Source organism: Globicephala melas, chromosome 15, assembly GCF_963455315.2.
Source record: "Globicephala melas chromosome 15, mGloMel1.2, whole genome shotgun sequence".
In the NCBI taxonomy this organism is placed as follows: Eukaryota; Metazoa; Chordata; class Mammalia; order Artiodactyla; family Delphinidae; genus Globicephala; species Globicephala melas.
In genome coordinates this window covers 85,070,953-85,090,358 of record NC_083328.1, presented here as the reverse complement: position 1 = coordinate 85,090,358, position 19,406 = coordinate 85,070,953, and the positions used below count along the sequence as shown (strand labels likewise).

Here is a 19,406-nt window from a genome sequence, read left to right as displayed (position 1 = left end):
TATCTAGTACACTCTGAGAAGAAATTACTTTTAGTAGTGACACCTTCCTGCATAGTTCAAGCACTAAAACTTTTGTAAACGTAGTTTTGGAAGGGAATGGGTTCAGAAAGGACATTAGACCTTCCCCTGCATGGTCAAAAGCAGCCATAGGCATAAGACACCTGTGCCGGGGAGGGTCGGGCTGCCGGCGGAGGCTGGTCCTGCTCGCGGAGGTGAAGCTGTGTGGTTCCCGGCCAGTCTGCTGTGTGCTTGGAACGGGGCCTCAGCTTCCCGGGGTGATGCAGAAGCCAGGTCCGTGGTGTCTGAGGGCCGAGGGGCTCATCTTTAAATACTCGTCAGCACACATAAAATCTTTTGAGGGAGGGTATGCTTTCCATACAACAAAATGGACCCATTTTGAGCGCAACAGGTTGAGTTTTGAGAAGTGGGTGCCCTGTCTGTCCACCGTCATGACCGAGATGCAGGTCGCTCGTTCATCCCTAGCACACCCTGGGCCCAAGCAAATGTTCTTTTTGCTTTTCTGTCACTGCCGTTTGGTTTTTGCCTTTCTAAAATCCCATTTGTACGGGATCGTACGTCACGTGCTTTCTGGTGTCCGGCGCTCTTCCCTCTGCATGCTTTGAGTTCATCCCCGTGGCTGTGTGTGTCCGTGACGCTTTGTTCGTGCCGAGCAGCGTCGCACGTTTGGACACACTGTACGTTAATTCATTCACCAGTGGGTGGGCAGTGGGTCGCTTCCTGGTTTTGGCTGTGGTGACTGATGCTTCTTTGAACGTTACTGCCCGGGCTTCGTGTGGACGTATGTGTGGACATCCTTTCCTCTTGGGTGAATATCAGGGGTGGAACTGCTGCCTGTGTGGAAAGTGTATGTTCATTCTCGTCAGAAGCCACCCCCCACTGCTTTCCTGAGGGGTTGGCCTGCAGTGCACGAGAGTCCCTGTGGCTGCACGTCGAGCCGGCACTGGGCGTGGGAAGGCTGTTTCATGTGAACCGTTCTTGTGGGTGTGCAGTGGTATCTCATTGTGTTTATTTTTTAAAGTCTATTTTATTGAGGCACAGTTTTCATACAGTAAAATTTACCCTTTTCAGGGTATAGTTTTGTGAGGTTTAGCAAGCCTAAATCATGTAGCCATCACCACAGTCAAGAGACAGAACCGTTCCAGAGCCTGGAAGAGTTTCCCCTTGCCCCTTGCCTTGGTAGTGAGCCCCTCCCCCACCCTCCCTCCCCTGGCAACCAGCGATCCGCCATGTCTCTGTGATTGTGCCTCTTCTAGAATTTTATGCAAATGAAATTATACACGAGTAGTCTTTTCTGTCTGGCTTCTTTCACTTAGCAGAGCGCTTCTGAAATTCTCCAAGTTGTTGCCTGCATCGGCACATGCCTTTTTGTTGTACGGTAGTATTCCACGCTGTGGATATACACTGCACTTTATTCATCTGGTTACCAGTTGGTGGGTATTTGGGTTGTTTCCAGCTTTTGACTATTAAGAGTAGTGCTTCTAGGAAGCTGTATAACTGAAACTAACACAATGTTGTAAATCAACTATAGTTAAATTAAAAAAAAAAGAATATTGCTTCTGTAAGCTTTGCCTGTAAGTCTTTGTATGGACGTAAGTTTTAATTCCTCCTGGGCAGCTACACAGGCGTGGGATTGTTGGGTGTGGTAGGTGAGTGTTTAACTTTTTAATCTGCCAAGATGTTTTCCAGAGTGGCTGTACTATTTTACATTCCCACCAGCAGTGTGTGATGGTTGTTTCAAATCCCTGCCGTTAATATGGTCAGTATTTTAAATCTTCGCCGATTTCGTGGGTGTGTAATGCTGTCTCGTGATGGTTTTAATTTGCGTTTCCCTAATGACTAACGTTGTTGAGCATCTTTGCACGTGCTTATTTTTCATTTGCGGATCTTTCCTGAAGTGTCTACTCAGATTGTTCGCCTGTGTTTTTTTGGTGGTGTTCGTTTTGTTATTATTGGTTTGGTAAGAGTTTTAAAAACATAGATACAAGCCCTTTATCAGATAGAATTGTTTTACAGATGCTTTTGCTTCGTCTGTGTTTGCCTTTTCATTTATCTAACAATATATTGCAAAGAGCAAGTGTTCAATTTTAATGAAGTCCAGCTTATCAGTTTCTTTCAGGGTTCACATTATGTCTTATCAAAGAAATTTTTGCCTGACCCAGGGCACAAGGATTTTCTCCCGTGTATTCTTATAGGGTTTTTATGGTTTTAGCTTTTACTCAATCCAAGTCAAGTTCATTTTGGGATAGTTGTAAGGTAGGGGGTTGAGATTAATTTTTTTCCGCATAGAATATCTAGTTGTACCAGCCCTATTTGATGAAAAGATCTTCCTCTCTCTGTTGAATTTTCCTGCCGCTTTTACTGAGAATCAGTTGACCGTGTGTGTGTGGTCTTTACTTATGGATGGTGTTCTGTCGCCTTTATTTACCTGCGCAGTACAGCAGTGCCTGATTGTTGTAGCTCAGTCATAGTAAGTCCGTCTTGGACTCGGGTGGCATGAGTCCTCTGACTGCCCTTCTTTTTCAGAAATGTTTGGGGGTACTTGGGTCTTTTGCGTTTCCATGTAAGTTTTAGAATCAGCTTGTCAGTTTCCACAAAAAAGTCTTCTGATATCTTGCCTGGGATTGTATCGAATCTGTAAACCAGATTTATGGTAATGGACATCTTAACAACATTGGTGGGACTTCCCTGGCGGTCCAATGGTTAAGGCTTCACCTTCCAATGCAGGGGGTGTGGGTTCAATCCCTGGTTGGGGAGCTAAGGTCCCACATGCCTCATGTCCAAAAAAACCAGAAAAACGTAAAACAGAAGCAATGTTGTCACAAATTAAATAAAGACTTTAAAAAATGGTGCACATCAAAAAAAAATCTTAAAAACAAAAACAAAACCAAAAACATTGGCTTCTGATCTATGAACATGGTATACCTCTCCGTTTATTTAGGTCTTTCAGTATTTCTCTCAGAATTATTTTATAGTTTTCAGTGTTTATGTCTTTAACATGTTTTGTTAAACAAACATATCTTTAAGTATTCATATTTTTATGCTATATAAATGGTACTTTAAAAAAATGCAACTTGGACTTCCCTGGTGGCGCAGTGGTTGAGAGTCCGCCTGCCGATGCAGGGGACACGGGTTCGTGCCCTGGTCTGGGAAGATCCCACATGCCGCGGAGCGGCTGGGCCCGTGAGCCATGGCCGCTGAGCCTGTGCGTCCGGAGCCTGTGCTCTGCAACGGGAGAGCCACAACAGTGAGAGGCCCGCGTACTGCCAAAAAAAAAATTGCAATTTCCCATTATTTGTTGCTAGTATTTAGAAATACAGTCACTTTTTAAGTATTGACCTTACATCCTGTGACTGTGTCTAACTCATATATTAGTTCTTGTAGCAGTTTTGTGGATTCCTTAAGATTTTCTACAAAGGCAACCAACCGTATTGTCTGCAGCAAAGAGAGGCTTCCTTCTTCCTTTCTGTTCTGCATACCTTTATTTTTCTTCTCACTGTATTGCACCAGCTGAGACCTCTAGTATAATGTTGAATAGAAGCAATGGGAAGGGACATTTTTGCCTTGTTTCTGATTTGGGGTGAATTGTACTCAGACTTTTTTTCATTAAATGTATGATACTAGCTGTAGGATTTTCATAGATGTCCTTTACTGGGTTGAGGAATTCCCTGCTATTCCTAGTTTGGTGAGAATTTTTGAATGGATGTTTAATTTGTCCAATGCCTTTCTTCATGTATTGAGATGCTCTTGTGGATTTTCTTTTTTAGTCTGTTAATAAGGTGTTAACGTGGATTTGATTTTGAGTGTTAAAATCATGGCGCATTCCTAGGATAAACCCCACTTGGCCGTGAAGTAGTACCATTTCATGTACTGTTATAGTTGATTTGCTGAAATTTTTCTGTGAGTTTGTGAGGGCTCTTGGTGTTGTCTTCTTGCAGTTATCGCTGTCTGGCTTTGGTTCATGAGTGATGCTGGTCACAGCAGTTTACCTGCCTACACGCAGAGCTCCTGTCTGTTTACGTCCCTGACAGCACTTGGTGTTGTCAGCGTTTTCAATTCTTCAGACCTCGTGCGTGTGGGATGCTGTCGCACTGTTGTTTCAGTTTTCATCTCCTTCTCCTTCATGTCGAGGAAGTTGGCAGCATTGCGTGCTTACTGCTGTTGGTGGGTATCCTTCTGTGAAGTGTCTGTTTATGTCCTTTTGCCCAGTTTTCTTTTGAATTCTCTTGTGAATTTGTAGGAATTCTGTTTATATTCTGCTTACGATTCCTTTATAGGTCATGTGTGTGGTCGGTGTGTTCTTTCAGTTTGTGGCTGGTCTTTTCACTTTCTTTATGGTATCTTCTGATGAATACGAGTTCTTGATTTTAATGGAGTGGACTCTGTCTTTTTCTTTATGGTAAATACCTTTTTCAGTCATGTTTAAGAAACACTTTCTAAACCCAAGGTCATATGAATGGTCTCCTGTATTTTCTTCTAAAATTTTAGTGTTTGCTTCCACTTTTATGTCTTTAATCCTCCTGGAATCAGACTTGCATATGGTGTGTTAGAGTTCCGTTTTCACTTTTCTTCCATTTGGATAAACAGTCGTCCTGGCACTATATACTTGAATGACCTTCCTTGTCCCACTAATCTGCATGTCCCTTCTGTAATATTTCAAGTCTTATGTTATGTAGGGGTCTGTTTCTGGGCTGTCGGTAGTTTTCTCTTGGTTTATTTGTCTTTTCATCAGTACCATCATGTCCATAAATAGTGTAGCTTCATGCTGACTCTTGGTGTCTACTGGGGCTGGTATCCCACTAGGTTCTTCCTGAGAATTGTCTATGCTAGTCTTGGTTTGTTTTTTTTTTTTCTTTTTTTTGTAGTTTCGGTATTTTGATCTTGCTTATAAATTTTTGCATCAACTCTTTGAGGCCCAGGTTATTTTGATCAGAATTTTATCGATCTGTGGGTCAATTTGGGAAGGATTGCCATCCACAATATAGTGCTTAGTGTATTCATGAATGTGGCATATCACTCTGCTTAGATCTTCTATAACATCTTTCAGTCAAGTCTTATATATTTTTTCCCGTATAGGTCTTACACGTATTTTGTTAGATTCATTCCAGGACACTCTTAAGTTTATTCCTGTTATTGTAAATAGTAGTTTTTTAAAGTTGCATTTTCTGATTCTTTGTTGATGAAATGTTGAATTGTAGTTGAATTTTGGACATGGATTTTAAATCTAGCGATGTTATCAAGCACTTTCATTTAAAAATGTATGTGCAGGGGCTTCCCTGGTGGCGCAGTGGTTGAGAGTCCGCCTGCCGATGCAGGGGACACGGGTTTGTGCCCGGTCCGGGAGGATCCCACATGCTGCGGAGCGGCTGGGCCCGTGAGCCAAGGCCGCTGAGCCTGTGCGTCCGGAGCCTGTGCTCCGCAACGGGAGAGGCCACAACAGTGAGAGGCCCGCGTACCGCCAAAAAAAAGAAAAGAAAAGTATGTGCAGATTTTTGGGGGGGTGTTATATGTAGAGAATCCTATTGTATGCAGTTAGTGACAGTTTTGTGTCATTCCAGTGCTCATGTTCCCACCTCTCGACCTGTCTGTCTGTCCTCTGGTTTGCGGGGCTTGCTGGGATCTCTGGTATGGTGTTGGGTGGAAGCGGTGCTGACTGGCACCCTTGAATTGTTCCTGGAATCTGAGGAAACGCTTCTAATGATTCACCGTTGGGGACGGGCGTTTGTAGGTTTATTTCATCCCGTTGAGGAGGTTCCTTGCCGTTCCTCATTTTCTAAAGTTGTTTGCTTTTCTTGGCGGAGGATGTTAATTTTTTAGTCCAGGGGACTTTGAGTTTGTCAAATGCCTGTTGTGCTACTGTGGGATTCCTTCAGTTACTTAAAACCCAGCAGTGTTGCTGGTCAGCTCCTGCCCATCCTGGTCCTCTGGCTTCTCCTGCCACCCCGTGCTCCCTGGAGAGCACTGAAGCCAGCAGCTGGGGGCCATGACCCGCTGCCTGGGCCTGCGTCCCTCCTGTCTGGTGGCCGAGGGGTCTTGCATCTCAGCCCTCGGGTCCCCTTGGCTCTCTCCTCAGCGTGTCCCTCAGGTGGTTTTTGCCTGCCTTGCTGGGATGTGGGGGGCTCTCCCCTGCCCCTCCTCACAGCCAGCTCCCACTCTTCCTTCTTGGGTCGTTTTGGTGTTGCTTCCTTCGGGAAACCAGGCCCCTCAGATTAGAGCACCTCCTGGTTGCACAGAGTGCCGGGCACCTCCCCCTTGTGGCATTGGCCGTGGCACTGATTGATCTCATTGATTGGTTGTAGGGCTGATGGGAGGCGGTGGGCCTCTGGCTGGTGCCTGCCTTCCCCGCCGTGTAGGAAGCCCCAGCCCGGTGTGTGTTTCCGGTTCTGGTCGGGCTCCGCACAGCCCAGCACGTAGGAGGTCCTCAGTGAGCGCTGGCGGGCTGGCCGGCTGGCTTAGGGGATGAATGAATGTAGTTCAGAGTCCCTTGTTTTGCTCCTTCTTCTCCTCCGGTGTTCTCAACGAGGGAGGTGGCCAGGTAGCTGAAGTTGGCCGTAAGTGCTGTGGCGTGCGTCTGTCTGCCGCCTGACCGTAGTTCCCTGGAAACTGTGCACGGGGTTCACACCCTGTTCAAAGTGTGTTGACAACAAGTAGACCCACACTTGGAGTTTAGTTAGCTGCCGCAAACCAGGTCTCGCACGGGCCCTCGGCCTGGACACCGGAGCCCGGCCCTGCAGCGGGCAGGCTCTGTCTGGGGCAGTGGGCCATGCTTCCCACCTTCGGCTCTCAGGTCAGCCCTGCTCTGGCCTCTGGCTAAAGGCCGATTTACTAAACAGTTGAACCCCTGAAAGGGTAGGGGTGTTGTATCAATCTGGACAGACCTGTGGAGTTTGGGTCAGAGAAGCTGGCACTCACCTGTCTGTGGAGTCAGAGCTCGCTGAGTCACATGCTATGGCGGGGAACTCCGATAGGGAGGGTTCTTCTCTCTTTGCTTACTGATCCTGAGAAAGGCCCGGGACGTTCCTCCAGAGCGTCCTGTGTGCTCTCAACCTGTCCCGTTTCCGGAGCTGCTCTTGACACGCGCACAGCTTTGCGGGGGAGGCGGGTGCTTCAGGCCCCTGCCTGCTGGCTGCATCCCTGAGGTCGGGAGGAGCATCTGCTCGTCCTTCTTTTGTTTACACACGTTCTTACTCTAGAAGGAACTTCAGATGAATAATAAGAATAATAGAAGATAAAGTTAAGAGAAGGTCAGGGGAGAGGGAAGGTTAAGGAAGGATAGGATGGCACGGGTTGAGGGAGGAGTGCTCACCTGGGGCTCTGTCAGCTGCCGTGCGGGGTGGTGGTGGAGGGCATCGATTGGCTTCTGCCAGTCAAAGCAAAGGGAGCAAAGTAGTGTTTGAATGGAGGTCACGATCCGCCGATGAGAGAACACCATAAAATGTTGCCTGGGTACAAGTTCTCCGTTAGCGTGGAATATTTAGAACTTCGGACGTAGGCACACGGTGAAACACGCTCAGGCTTCTGCCAGGAGTGCAGGGATGCTCGAGGCAGGCTCACCCAGGCCCGCGGGACGCTGGCTGTCCTCACGGGGGCGCCGTCCTGGCAGCTGGTGCGCAGGCTCTGGGCCACCGGCTCTGGTGCTGGGAGGGTGGGGTTTGGATGCCCCAAAACCTCATCCTTGGCCACTTTGGCTGTGGGTCCAGGGCCCCCAGAGGAGGAACTCGGGGAAGCCTCTGAAGCCCGTGGATTTCAGGGATTTTGAAAATGTGAGGAACTGGGAACCCACTGTTGGCTGCTTTAAGTGAGGACGTAAGGGATGGCAGAGGTGGGATCCGGGCGGGAGGCGTCCTCCACAGAGGCGTTCCACCGAAAGGCGCCCAGAGAGACCTGCAGGTCATACAGCCATTCCCTGTTTGCTGCACGTGTACAAGCAGGGGTGAGGGCATTCGGCCAGGTGCGCTAAGTTAGGCAGATGCACGGACACCGGAAAGTAAAGGGCCGCGGACACCACGGCAGGGGTGAGGCCCGTGTCCGTGGTGAGGTTGGAGGAGAGAGAGCTTCCCTCGGTCGCGCTGTGCTGTCACGGGCGCCAGACGCGTCCTTTTGGGGGCACGTTGTTTTCCCTCTACCACCCAGAAGAGGCGTGGGATGACAAGGCGCTTGGAGCCCCGGAGCCCTGCACTCGTGAGGCCCCGCCAGCCCCAGACACACAAGGCAGCATGGAGTGTCCGAGACGGGTGGGGCGGCATGTGGGCCACAGAGCAGCGCTGGCAGCTGAGCCACGCAGGGGGCACCCTTGGTGGTGGGCCTTGGGGAAGAGGGAGGTGGAGGTGGCCCCAAGGGCCCCAAGGGTTGAGGGGACCTCGGGGCCTGTGGCGCCCCGAAAGCCTGTCACCCCAGCGCTTCCTGGTGCTCTTTCTTCTTGTGGTTTCATTTAAGTGACAAAGTGACCCTAGAGCTAATTTAAAGAACTGTGGACACGTGTCTTCTCCTGAGAGGTCAGTGCCCTTAGGTCTATCTTCTTTTTTGTTCTTTTTTGGCCGCACTGCGTGGCGTGCAGGGTCTTAGTTCCCCAGCCAGGGATCAGATTTGTGCCCCCTGCAGTGGAAGTGTGGAGTCTTAACCACTGGACCGCCAGGGAAGTTCCCCCTTAGGTGTATCTTGACCATCGTTTTTCATTTCTCAAGTGCATAACTGAGCATGCACACGTGACTTTTACACGAGCCAGCCACGTGTTGTTCTGCCGTTGTCTTAGTCACATCGCACGTCAAGGGCACGTGTCCCCACCAGTGCGTGGGTGGACTGCCTGTGGACACCATATGGGTACAGCAGAGTCGTGGCCACTTGGCCCCTGAAGGCGGGTGTCCCCAAACAGCAAGCCCGGGTCAGGGGACATGCGTCACGATGTTGACGCTGCCAGAAAGATCCTCGCAGGGGCGTGTGTGCCCTGTGCCCACCCTGTGCCGGGGCGGAGGGCAGAGATGACCCTGAGCCGCGTCTGCAGCGGGGTGAAGGTCGTCACCTGAAACCTGCCCCTCCTCGCTCATTAGTGAGGTTGAGCGTCTGCTGTTTGGCCCTTTGTGTTGCTTTTGGAAATTGCGAGATAGGCGTTTTCATGGTCAATTTTTAAAGTAGATAAGACAGTTGTGGTTACTGGCAACTTAGTCAAGTTTTAGGGCAAAATTTTGTGTTCAGAAATTATGCTCTAAGCCAGGTCCCTTAGAGAATTCCAGCCTGTACGGACATGCTTGACATGGGAAAGACCCCCTCCGTCCCCGACCCCCCACCTGCCACCCTGCCTTCGTTCTCATTCTCCAGCCTGCCCCGCGGGACAGTTCTGTGGAGTGTGTGCCCGTGTGCACACAGTAGCGAGGTTCTTAAACGCAGTGTCCAAGGAGCGCCAGAGGACGCCTTGCCTCACTTAAAACCGTTGCTCAGTTTCATCAAGACCTTGAAAGTCACCGTGTGAAGTGAAGAGAAGTTAAAAGTAACGTGCGGGGGCCTGAGCCTCCGGAGCGCGACCCCTGCACGCTCCAAAGGTGTTTGTGTGGGGGACGCTTTGTGTCCCCCCTCCCCTGGGGCCCCAGCCTGCGGCCCGCTCACTGGCCCTCCTGGCGCCGCTGCGTGCGCCGTCCCTGACGGTCTGGCCGGCTCCACACGCAGTTCACCTTGACGTGGCCGTGCCCCACAGAGCGCTGTTCTCCCCCCTGTCCAGCTCCCAGGTCAGTCCCTGGCCGCTGTAGGTCATCTGGTTTCTGCCCCTGGTCTTACTGGGCCATCCGTGCCTGGAGGCCGGGGCGTGTGCAGGGGGGCTGTGTTTGCCGGGTGCCCCAGGCAGATAGCAGGGTTCCTGCTACCGCGGGCTGGGACCTGAGCTCCTGTGGAAGTAGGGTTATAGGGATGCCCCTGTTTACCTTGCCCTCCCCCTCCCCCTTCCCTCCCTCAGCCAAGCTCACGTCACCTCTGGTTGCATCTCTACATAGCGAAGCATTTCCCGCCTCCAGTTTTCATTTTGAGAAATTTAAAACTTACAGAAAAGACTAATACAGTGAATACCTGCGTACTCTCCCTCTAGAGTCACCTGTTCCTGACGGTTTTATCAAAGCGATTTAAGCTGTCGCTGACACGGGGGTGAGCGGCTGTGCCTCTGGTGTGTATCGTTGGAGCCATTAGGTAAAGCATGTGACACGCAGCCACCGTGGGGAAGGATGTCTGCGGGTGGCTGTCGGCAGCTTCAGGTTATGGTCTGTAAGAGGGGTCCACTTCCCCTCTTACAGCAGGCGCTGCCTTAACAAACAAAACCCACACACAAGTTGTGTGGTACATGTAAACACATACATCAGTCATTTCTTAATCTTATCAAAGTATGTTAGTCATTTAAAGTTAATGTGTACTTAAAGAGAATTTAAGGAAGTAACGTTTGAGGGGTGTATTGCGGCCTGGAGCAGCCCTGGTGGGACAAGGGCCGGAACACCCCGTGGGGCTGGCATTGTGAACCCCTGTGGTTCTGTGCCCTGTCAGTCGCACTGAGCTTCCACTTAGCAGGTGCGGGAGGCCAGGGTGCTGGGTCCAGCCCTTCAGGGAGACCCAGCTGCAGGAGCAGGGTGCACGGAACCCTAGACCGTGGGGGGGAGGGGTCTGTGATGAGTGGGGGTTAGGAGGCAGCTGGGAGAGCGGAAGGTTCCAGGCAGAGGCCCTGTGTGCGAGCACGTGTGTGGTGGGGTCTGTGGCTGAATCTGGGTCAGTTCTGTACCATCTCGATTCCTGTAGCCTTCTAATCCATCTTTGGAACAGGAGGTGTTAGGCCTCCGACCGTGTACGTCTTCATCGATTTTTGGTTGCTCCAGGACCTTTGTGTTTCTACATGAATTTAGACTCGGCTTGCCTGTTTCCACGCACGAGGCTGCTGGGGTTTCGATGGCTCGCGTTGCGTCTGCAGGTTAGTTTGGGGAGCGCTGACACCTTGATGATTCTGAGTTTCCCGACCCATGAACAAGGTATGGTTAGCCTCTTTACCTGTTTGGGTCTTCCTCGATTTCCCTTGGCAGGGTCTCGTAGTCTTCAATGTACGGATTAAAAGTGCGCGATTTTACGACACATGAGGTGTGCAGGGAGCTGCAGACGCTGGACCTTGAATTGGGTCAGAAGCTTGTCTTCAGCTGAATATTCAGGAATGCAGGAATGTCAGTGCTCTTAGCACTTTGGGCTGCTCCGGCGGCTTCGGCTTCCAGCCTTCAGTTGCCCCCTGCAATGATGACAAAGAACACATCTGGCTTAGTGGGAAGCGGGTTTTAGAAGCAATACGGCCTTGTGCGCCTACTGTTACAGCACAGACGCCCCTTGAAGAAGCCAGACCAGCCTTCGAGGGGGACAGAGCGCCAGGGGTGGGTCGACTTCTTCACACACCCGCGCTCATGTCATACTTGCAGGTGGGTCCTGCACCACTTCAGGGCCAAGAGTGAGAATTCTCGGGAATGATGGTGAGAATCCTGGGGCGTCCTGGGTGAGGCAGGTGGAGTGTCCCCAAAGTGTGGTGAGGTCGAGGCACTGCCCAGCTGCTCTTGAAGGACCAAAACCCTGGGGCTGGGGGACTGGGGGGCTGGGGCCGGGTCCCACTCGTGAGCTGGCCACGAACCGGGCTCCCTCGTGGGCGGCACCAGGGCAGCACACAGGTTGGTGCGGTTGCCGTGCTCTGCCCTCCATGCCTAAGGCTTGTGAAGTTGAGGCCAGGATGCGGGAGCCCCGTGGGCACTCGTCTTAACCCCTCCCGCCCCCTCCCCCCCACGCTGGCCTTCCTGGAGTCACAGCTCTGCAGGTTTAAGCACTTTCTTTTAGGTGGTGTAAAAGGCAAACAGCCACAGGAGCAAAAGGAACAGTGAGGCCGTAATTTAAGTCAGCTTCCCCAGCGTCCGTGTTGGCGTCTTGCTGACTCTGCTTCCATTGGAGTAGTTGGGGGACCCCGTCCCATGGGGACCTGCTGGAGGGGCAGGCACCCTGGGCAGGGCTGAGGGAGGTGGTATGGCAGGAGGGCCACCGTCACGCTGGCCAGTGGCTGTTCTCCTGGACTGTTGGGTCTCAGGGATGCTCCATGAGGCCCAGGCTCCTCTCTCCGCTGCTGCGGCCTGGGGTCTGGACGGGACGGTCCTGGGAGCCCTCCCCCCAGCTCCCCTGTACGGTTAGGAAACGTGTCACGGCTCTCAGGAGTGAGGTCTCCAGCTGTGGGACACCACGCCACGCGCGGGTTCCTGTGTTCCCATCCGATTCTGGCTTCTTCAGGGTTCACGTCGGGGGTTGGGGGCAGTTCCGTTTTGCACATCTTGGTTGTGGAGGATCTGCCTTTCGTAGCGCACTCTCTGCGCCGTCCAGCAGGTGACGGTGCTGGGGACCCTTGTCGGGGTGGGAGGGGGGGCAGGGAGGGGTCTGGTCCGTCTGACCCGGCCGCTGTTCCCTGCTTGTGCCAGCGCAGCTGGGAGCCCCCCCCCCTCGCCCCCCTGAGCCCAGGTTGAAGGACGAGCGTGTGTGACGGACGAGCGTGTGTGACGGGGGTGAGGTCGAGGCCGGAGCCCCCGAAGGTCGTGCTGAAGAACATTTCCCCAGAAGCGATGTCTTGCAGGTGGACGTTCCCATGCGGGGCAGAAAATGCCTGTTTAATTTGTAGTGTAGCTCTGGCTGACCTACATCTTGGTTAAAAATACAGTGAAAAATGTTGGCATGAAAGGGGTCAGAAAAACCGTAACATTGGGTAAGAACACTCGAGTTGATGTTGAACTCTGGTGACTGAGGGAGGCTGGGATTCATTCAGTCCTTAAGGGTTGCTGGTTGTGCTTGGGCTGCGGTGGGGGACGCGGCCCCACCGCTGCGGAGCTCACTCTGCTCTGTGGCCGCGTCGGCGCCCGGCCTCCCAAACAGGCGGTGTTGTGCCTGTCTTATGTATGAGCACGCGGAGGCTCGGTCACAGCCAAGCAGCGTGGCCTTAACACGGCTGATGTGGGTTTGTGCTGCGCGTTGTAATTGAAGAACCTGAGCTCCCACGGTAACAAAAAATAGAAAATGCCTGTCTTCATCAATAAAGAAATCATAAATACATTCTGGATGAAATACCATGTAACCACTGAAAATTACGGTTCTGAAAAGAAATTACCAAGCCAGATATCAACAGAATTACCCCAATTTTCTTTATGGTTATCAAAACACATATGTTATACATGTGCACGTAGGACAGAGAGTGGAAGGAAATACACAGTCTAGTAGCCAAAGGAGATGGGGTTTCTGGAGATTTCTGTCTTCCTTGTACATCTCCATGTTTCTCAGGTTTTCTCTCATGAACACTTACCTCTATACTAAGAAAGATGTTAAAATTATTTAAAAACGAAACCCTGAATGGCTTTCTGGCTGCTTGAACTCGTCGTGTCGTTCTTGTTGCTCGTGCACGTTGGCCTGTTTTGTTTCCAGAGCGTCCTGAGTGGAGGGGTGAGGGGTGCAGGGAGGGGGACCTGGGCAGGGTCTGTGGCCCCTGGCCTCCCCTGAGGGCCTTCTGAAATGGAAGGCTGTGTTCAGTGTGACAAGTTTGACCTCCTCCCTGACGTAAGGCTGGGATGAACATGGCCCATGCATACAGCCCTCCTCTGGGTCGCTGTTCAAGCCAGACTGCCTGGGTGTGTGTGCTGGGGCCTCGGGGGCTCCTGGGGGCAGCGCCGTGCTGTGCGGGCCCGCGTCGGGGCTCCTGGGAAGTCACTTCCCTGCCGGCCTCGGTGGCCCGGTCCGTAAGGCCATTCCCTGAGTCGCTCCCAGAGCTGGCCTTGCGCCCGCGGAGGGGTGACGACAGGCGGCCTCCCGGCGTGGGTTGGGGCCGGGTGGGGCCCCGGGTGGTGTGCGTCCCAGGCCACCCATGCTGCCTGCTGCGAATGTGGGGGATTGCTCTTCCATGACCTTTTATCCAAGTCATTTAAGTTACATTTTGAGACAGAGTTGTGTTTCTTTGCCTCTGAATGGATACTGCGTAGTTACCTGTTTGAGTTTACGAGATCCAGAGCAGTGATAGTGCCGTTACTGCGGCGTGTTTGAGGCCAGCGCTGCTGTTTGGATTCCCCCCGGCGTCGCGTGCATGTCTGACTCCGCTTTTGTCAGAACCAGTGACTGTGCACGCGGTACCCAGGGAAGCTGACAGGTGTCCTGGGCGCAGCGCCTGCCACGCCTGCCCGCGGAGCCGCTGGCCAGACCAGCCCCGTGGCCCTCATGCCCAGAGGCTGTTGCTTTCCCGTGTCTGTAACCACTGGAGACTTTTCAGTGCTGCAGAGAGGTGTCGTCACTTCCAGGGTCCCACGGTCACTTCTTGGGGGACTTCTGCTTCCATCGCCAGCTTGCTCTCTCAGAGGCTCATCACACATCCCTAGTGTCCATTTTCCTAGACTTTGGTGTCCAAAAGACCACCATCACTTCATAGCCATATTAATCCCGTTGCTTTTCATGAGTATTATTTAAACATTCCTTTATATTTCTGCAGACATCATTTTTCAAGCAAACGAGCATTCGATAATCAAAGTGTAGGCGTCAGCTGCCCCATTAGCGAGTTTGAAATTGGGGTGTCCAGCCGTGGGAGCTGCAGGGGCCTGCTCGGCTGCCCTGCCCCCTAGGATCCCTGCGAGGGAGGAGCAGGGGTCTCTGGACGGGCGTCTGAGTGGGCCGGTGAGTGAATGGCTGGGTGTTCACCGAGAGCCCTCTTTTGGGGGCCCCAGCACAGGCATGGGCCAGGGTGGGCAGCTGTGCAACACCCGCCACAGTGGCCCAGCCCTGACCTCTTTGGCCCCTTGAGCCTCGCCCTGGCCCACCACACCTGTCCCGGGCGTGGTGCCCACTTCGTAGGGCACGGACATAGTCAGTCCTGGCTGTCAGCCTGCCAGGCCTTGCTCTCCTCAGTGCTTTAACGAGTTTCCAGGTTTCAGAAGAGTGAGTTATTTGCAGCAGCTGTTGTTTTTTTTTTTTAGCATGGCTTATTTTATTTTTTTAGTTTTAGTTTTTTAATTTTTATTTTATATTGGAGTATAGTTGATTTACAATGTTGTGTTAGTTTCAGGTGTACAGCAGGGTGATTCAGTTATACATAGACATATATTCATTCTTTTTCAGATTGTTTTCCCATATAGGTTACCATAGAACATGGAGTAGAGTTCCCTGTGCTATACAGTAGTCCTTATTGATTATCTATTTTATATATAGAAGCGTGTATATGTTAATCCTAACCTCCTAAATTATCCCCCCCAACCTTTCCCTTTTGGTAACAATAAGTTTGTTTTGTAAGTCTGTGAGTCTGTTTCTGTTTTGTAAATAAGTTCATTTGTATCATTTTTTTAGATTCCACATATAAGTGATATCATATGATATTTGTTTTTCTCTGACTGACTTCACTTAGCATGATAATCTCCAGGTCCATCCATGTTGCTGCAAATGGCATTATTTCATTCTTTTTTATGGCTGAGTAGTATTCCGTTGTATATATGTACCACATCTTCTTTATCCATTCATCTGTCCATGGACACTTAGGTGGTTTCCATGTCCTGGCTATTGTGAATAGTGCTGCTGTGAATGTAGGGATGTGTGTATCTTTTCGAAGTATGGTTTTCTCAGGGTACACACCGAGTAGTGGGGTTGCTGGGTCACATGGTAGTTCTATTTTTAGTTTTTTAAGGAACCTCCATACTGTTCTCCATAGTGGCTGTATCAGTTTACATTCCCACCAGCAGTGCAGGAGGGTTCCCTTTTCTCCACACCCTCTCCAGAATTTATTGTTTGTCGACTTTCTGCTGATGGCCATTCTAACCGGTGTGAGGTGACACCTCATTGTAGTTTTGATTTGCATTTCTTTAATAATTAGTGATGTTGAGCATCTTTTCATGTACCTCTTGGCCATCTGTGTATGTCTTCTTTGGAGAAATGTCTGTTTAGGTCTTCTGCCCATTTTTTGACTGGGTTGTTCGTTTTTTGATATTGAGCAGCATGAGCTGTTTGTATATTTCGGAGATTAATCCCGTGTCAGTCGCATTGCTTGCAAATATTTTCTCCCGTACTGTGGGTTGCCTTTTTGTTTTGTTTATGGTTTCCTTTGCTGCAGCATGGCGTATTTTAAAAGGGATGTTTTGGAGGGAAGGTCTCATGATGGGCATACACGTGGTTCTTTTGGATCAAGAGTAGCAGATGTGACCCCAGGGAGAGGCCTCTTATTTCCTGATGTCACGATGGGTGTCGAAGGAGCCGGGACCCAGCAGCTTCAGAGACTTCTCAGACTTGTGAGTTGGATCGAACTCCTGTTTGGTTCAGCAGGGGAAAGCCTGATGTCACTTGTGAAGCTGGCAGGAGGTTCTCGGACCTGATTTTCAGCTGCCTCATGGGAGGACGCAGGGGCTGCCCAGGCAGCAGGCTCCTTGGTCGACACCCCCTTGCCCGGCTGTGTTGCTCTTCAGTGGGGTGCCTCGTGCAGGGCCCTGTGCTGAGGCCTTGCTTTGGGAAGAGTACGGTGTTTATGGCGTTTTTAGGTCTCCCCTTGCAGCTCCATCACTAATCCGTCATGGGAAATCGAGTGTGAAAGTTGTGTTGCTGTTTCTAGTGGAATCTAGGATATAATTGGTTGCCGGTTTTTGAAGCTGGAATTAACGCCAAACCTGCCCGCTAGGGTTGGGCTTCCAGTGACGTAGCTGAAGCACCGTGAAGTGCGAGCGGTCCTCCGTGTCTCTGTGTCTCTGTGGTGGGCGCCTCAGGTCGTCGTGGGCACAGAACTGCCCCCCCCGCAAGAGTGGTCCTGTTCTGGAAAGAGTGTCAGGGCCTCACAGGACTGCAGGCAGGGAGCCCTGGGCATGTGGGCTGTGGGGCGCAGCCTCCCAGGGCCCAGCCCAGCCCGTGGGGACGGGGACGGGGGTGGGGGTGTGGACACCTGCTCCAGGGCAGGGCTCGGGTCTGAGGCTCCAGCCACGACCTCCCGCCAGACACCTGCTGCCTTGTGAACTTGGCCACGCTGGGCAGCCCGTGTTGGGAGCACACGAGGCCCTCGGCTTCCGGGCCTCCTGACCTGCAGGCCAGCGCAGGGGCAGACGGCGGCGTGAGCAGCTCGGCTGCCTGGCCCACTGTTGCTGTTTGAATCCAGGAAAAAACTCCTTTTACGTTTTTGTAGTGCTGCGGACCCTCTTTCTCGCAGGTGTGTATAGAGTTCTGCGACTGTGTTTGACAGCTTCTCCTTTTGCCTCCTCTGAGCTGCCGGGCTCCCCCATGGAGTCCGGCCCTGGGGCGTGTTTCCCGATGCCAGCTCTCCTCCCCCAGGTATGGTCCTCGTGCGGAGCGAGAACGGGCAGCTGTTAATGATTCCTCAGCAGGCCCTGGCCCAGATGCAGGCCCAGGCCCACGCCCAGGCCCAGCCTCAGACCGCCATGGCGCCCCGCCCGGCCACGCCCACAAGTGCCCCTCCCGTGCAGATCTCCACCGTGCAGGTGAGTGCGAGCCAGCGCTGGGCCTGGCGGGGGGTGGGGTGGGGGGCGGGGTGGGGCGGGGCAGGGGGTGTGGCATGGCCCACATGCGGCGGGAGGAGCTTGGGGTCTGCCGCCTGGACCCCGCCTGGGCCCTCCCCTTCTCTCCTGTGACGCCACCTTCCCGGGCCTCAGTTTCCTCCTGTGCAACGTGGAGATCCCGCCGGTGCTGCTCTTGTAGGGCTGTCACGGGGACCAGTTAGGACAGTGGAACAGAGGGAATGCTGAGCAAGTGTCAGCCGTCACTACCAGGGAGGCGTGGAAGAACTTTACAGGATTATGTTAAACAGTACTCCCCTCTCCCCCGCAGACATTGAAGCCTTTAGGGGTTACTGCCTGCCCTGACCCCTGAGGCTGTGGCCCCCTGGGGTTGTGGAGGGAGGATGGGTTGGATGCTTGAAGCCCAGTGCCTGGGACTCGCCCCTCCCCCCAGGGTTCTGCCTCTCAGTCTCCATTTGGGTCCATGCCCGCACATCACCTCCCTACTCCCTACTCTGTCTCTGATGCCTTTCTGTCTCGTGCTGCCGTTCTGCTGTTCTGAGCCAGTTGGCTGGTTAGAGACTAACATGGAGACGAAGAAGATCTGGAAAACTCTATTCTCCTTTGATTTCAGCCGCGTTCCTCTGGAGTTGAGACCCCTGTGCTGTAGACTGGGGACTCACAAAGGGCCCTCCCCTGACTGAAAATCCAGAGCAGCCCAGAGCAGTGTTCAGGGTCTGTCGAGGTCTGTCCAGTAAGACACAGATGTGGGATATTTCACTTCATGTACCCTAACTATGTAGGACAGTTCACTGTAAGTGTCTCGTTTACTTCCTTTTCTGCAGCACAGTGACCAGTCTTTAGGCCCAGGGAACACATGCCTCTTACTGTAGTGCCTTTGTTACTTTTTTGGCGCTTGTGGCCAAGAATACAAGAAATCCACACAAGTATTGATTTCCCAGGTTATATGCGTTCCTTAAAGACCAGGTCGGAGACTTTATTAAGGAGTGTATTACAGTTATACGATGGAGGTTCCGATCATACACTTTTACTTGTTAAGGAAAGTTTAGACTTGGGGTGGCTTCCCTGAGGCTGGTGATGACCTGGGGGCCCTTGAGCGCGCTGGCTCTGCACTGAAGGATGGAGTGTTGGGCGCGCCAGGTGCTGGGGACTACTTTCACTTGTCTCTCCTCCTAGGCGACTCCTCCTTGTTTTTCAGGCACCTGGGACCCCCATTATTGCACGGCAGGTGACCCCAACGACCATAATCAAGCAAGTGTCTCAGGCCCAGACGACGGTACAGCCCAGCACCGCACTGCAGCGCTCTCCCGGGGTTCAGGTGAGGCTGGGGCTCCGTGGTGCCCAGGACGCAGGGGTCAGGCCTCGCGAGTTTGGGTGCTGGATGCTAAGTTTTGGAGTTTGGGGAACACAGCGTAGATCAGTTGCTTTTCTTTAAAGTCGCATAGAGTTTAACACCAGCAACATTCTTAAAAGCTTCCCACTGTGCCGGAAGTACAATTGAAAACGTTGCCTTAGTAACTGCATCTGTGAAGCAGAGAAGATCTACAGCGCGCGGGGTGGGGGGGTAGAGAGAGAGAGAGAGAGACACAGAGTGTGTGTGTGTGTGCGCGCGCGTGTTGCTCGCGAACTGTTCCTGCACCGAGGAGGATGTGTCCTCACTGTGTATGTGCGTTCATGCGTGCGATTCTCACAACACCCCTCCCTGATGGGCGCGGACACGTGCGGTGTGAGAGGCTCCGGACCCTTGTCCCGGTGTGGCCTCGGCCCGGCCTCCCTGCAGCCGCACCTCGTCCAGTGCTCTCTCCACTCACCCTGGTCTTGTCCTCCTTTGCCTTTTGGCGTCTGCAGCCCTGACATTGCTTTTCAGAACAGCTGAAGGAG

At 52.3% G+C, this 19,406-nt stretch overlaps 1 protein-coding gene across 1 annotated transcript in view; it reads left to right on the top strand.

Moving 5' to 3' along the window:
• TAF4 (TATA-box binding protein associated factor 4) overlaps positions 1-19,406 on the top strand; it is a 71,640-nt gene that overhangs the window by 23,784 nt on the left and 28,450 nt on the right. Inside the window, exons 2-3 of the mRNA XM_030841631.3 lie at positions 17,323-17,489; positions 18,724-18,843. Of these exons, the coding sequence (XP_030697491.2) occupies positions 17,323-17,489; positions 18,724-18,843 (287 nt within the window). The remainder of the gene's footprint in view (positions 1-17,322; positions 17,490-18,723; positions 18,844-19,406) is intronic.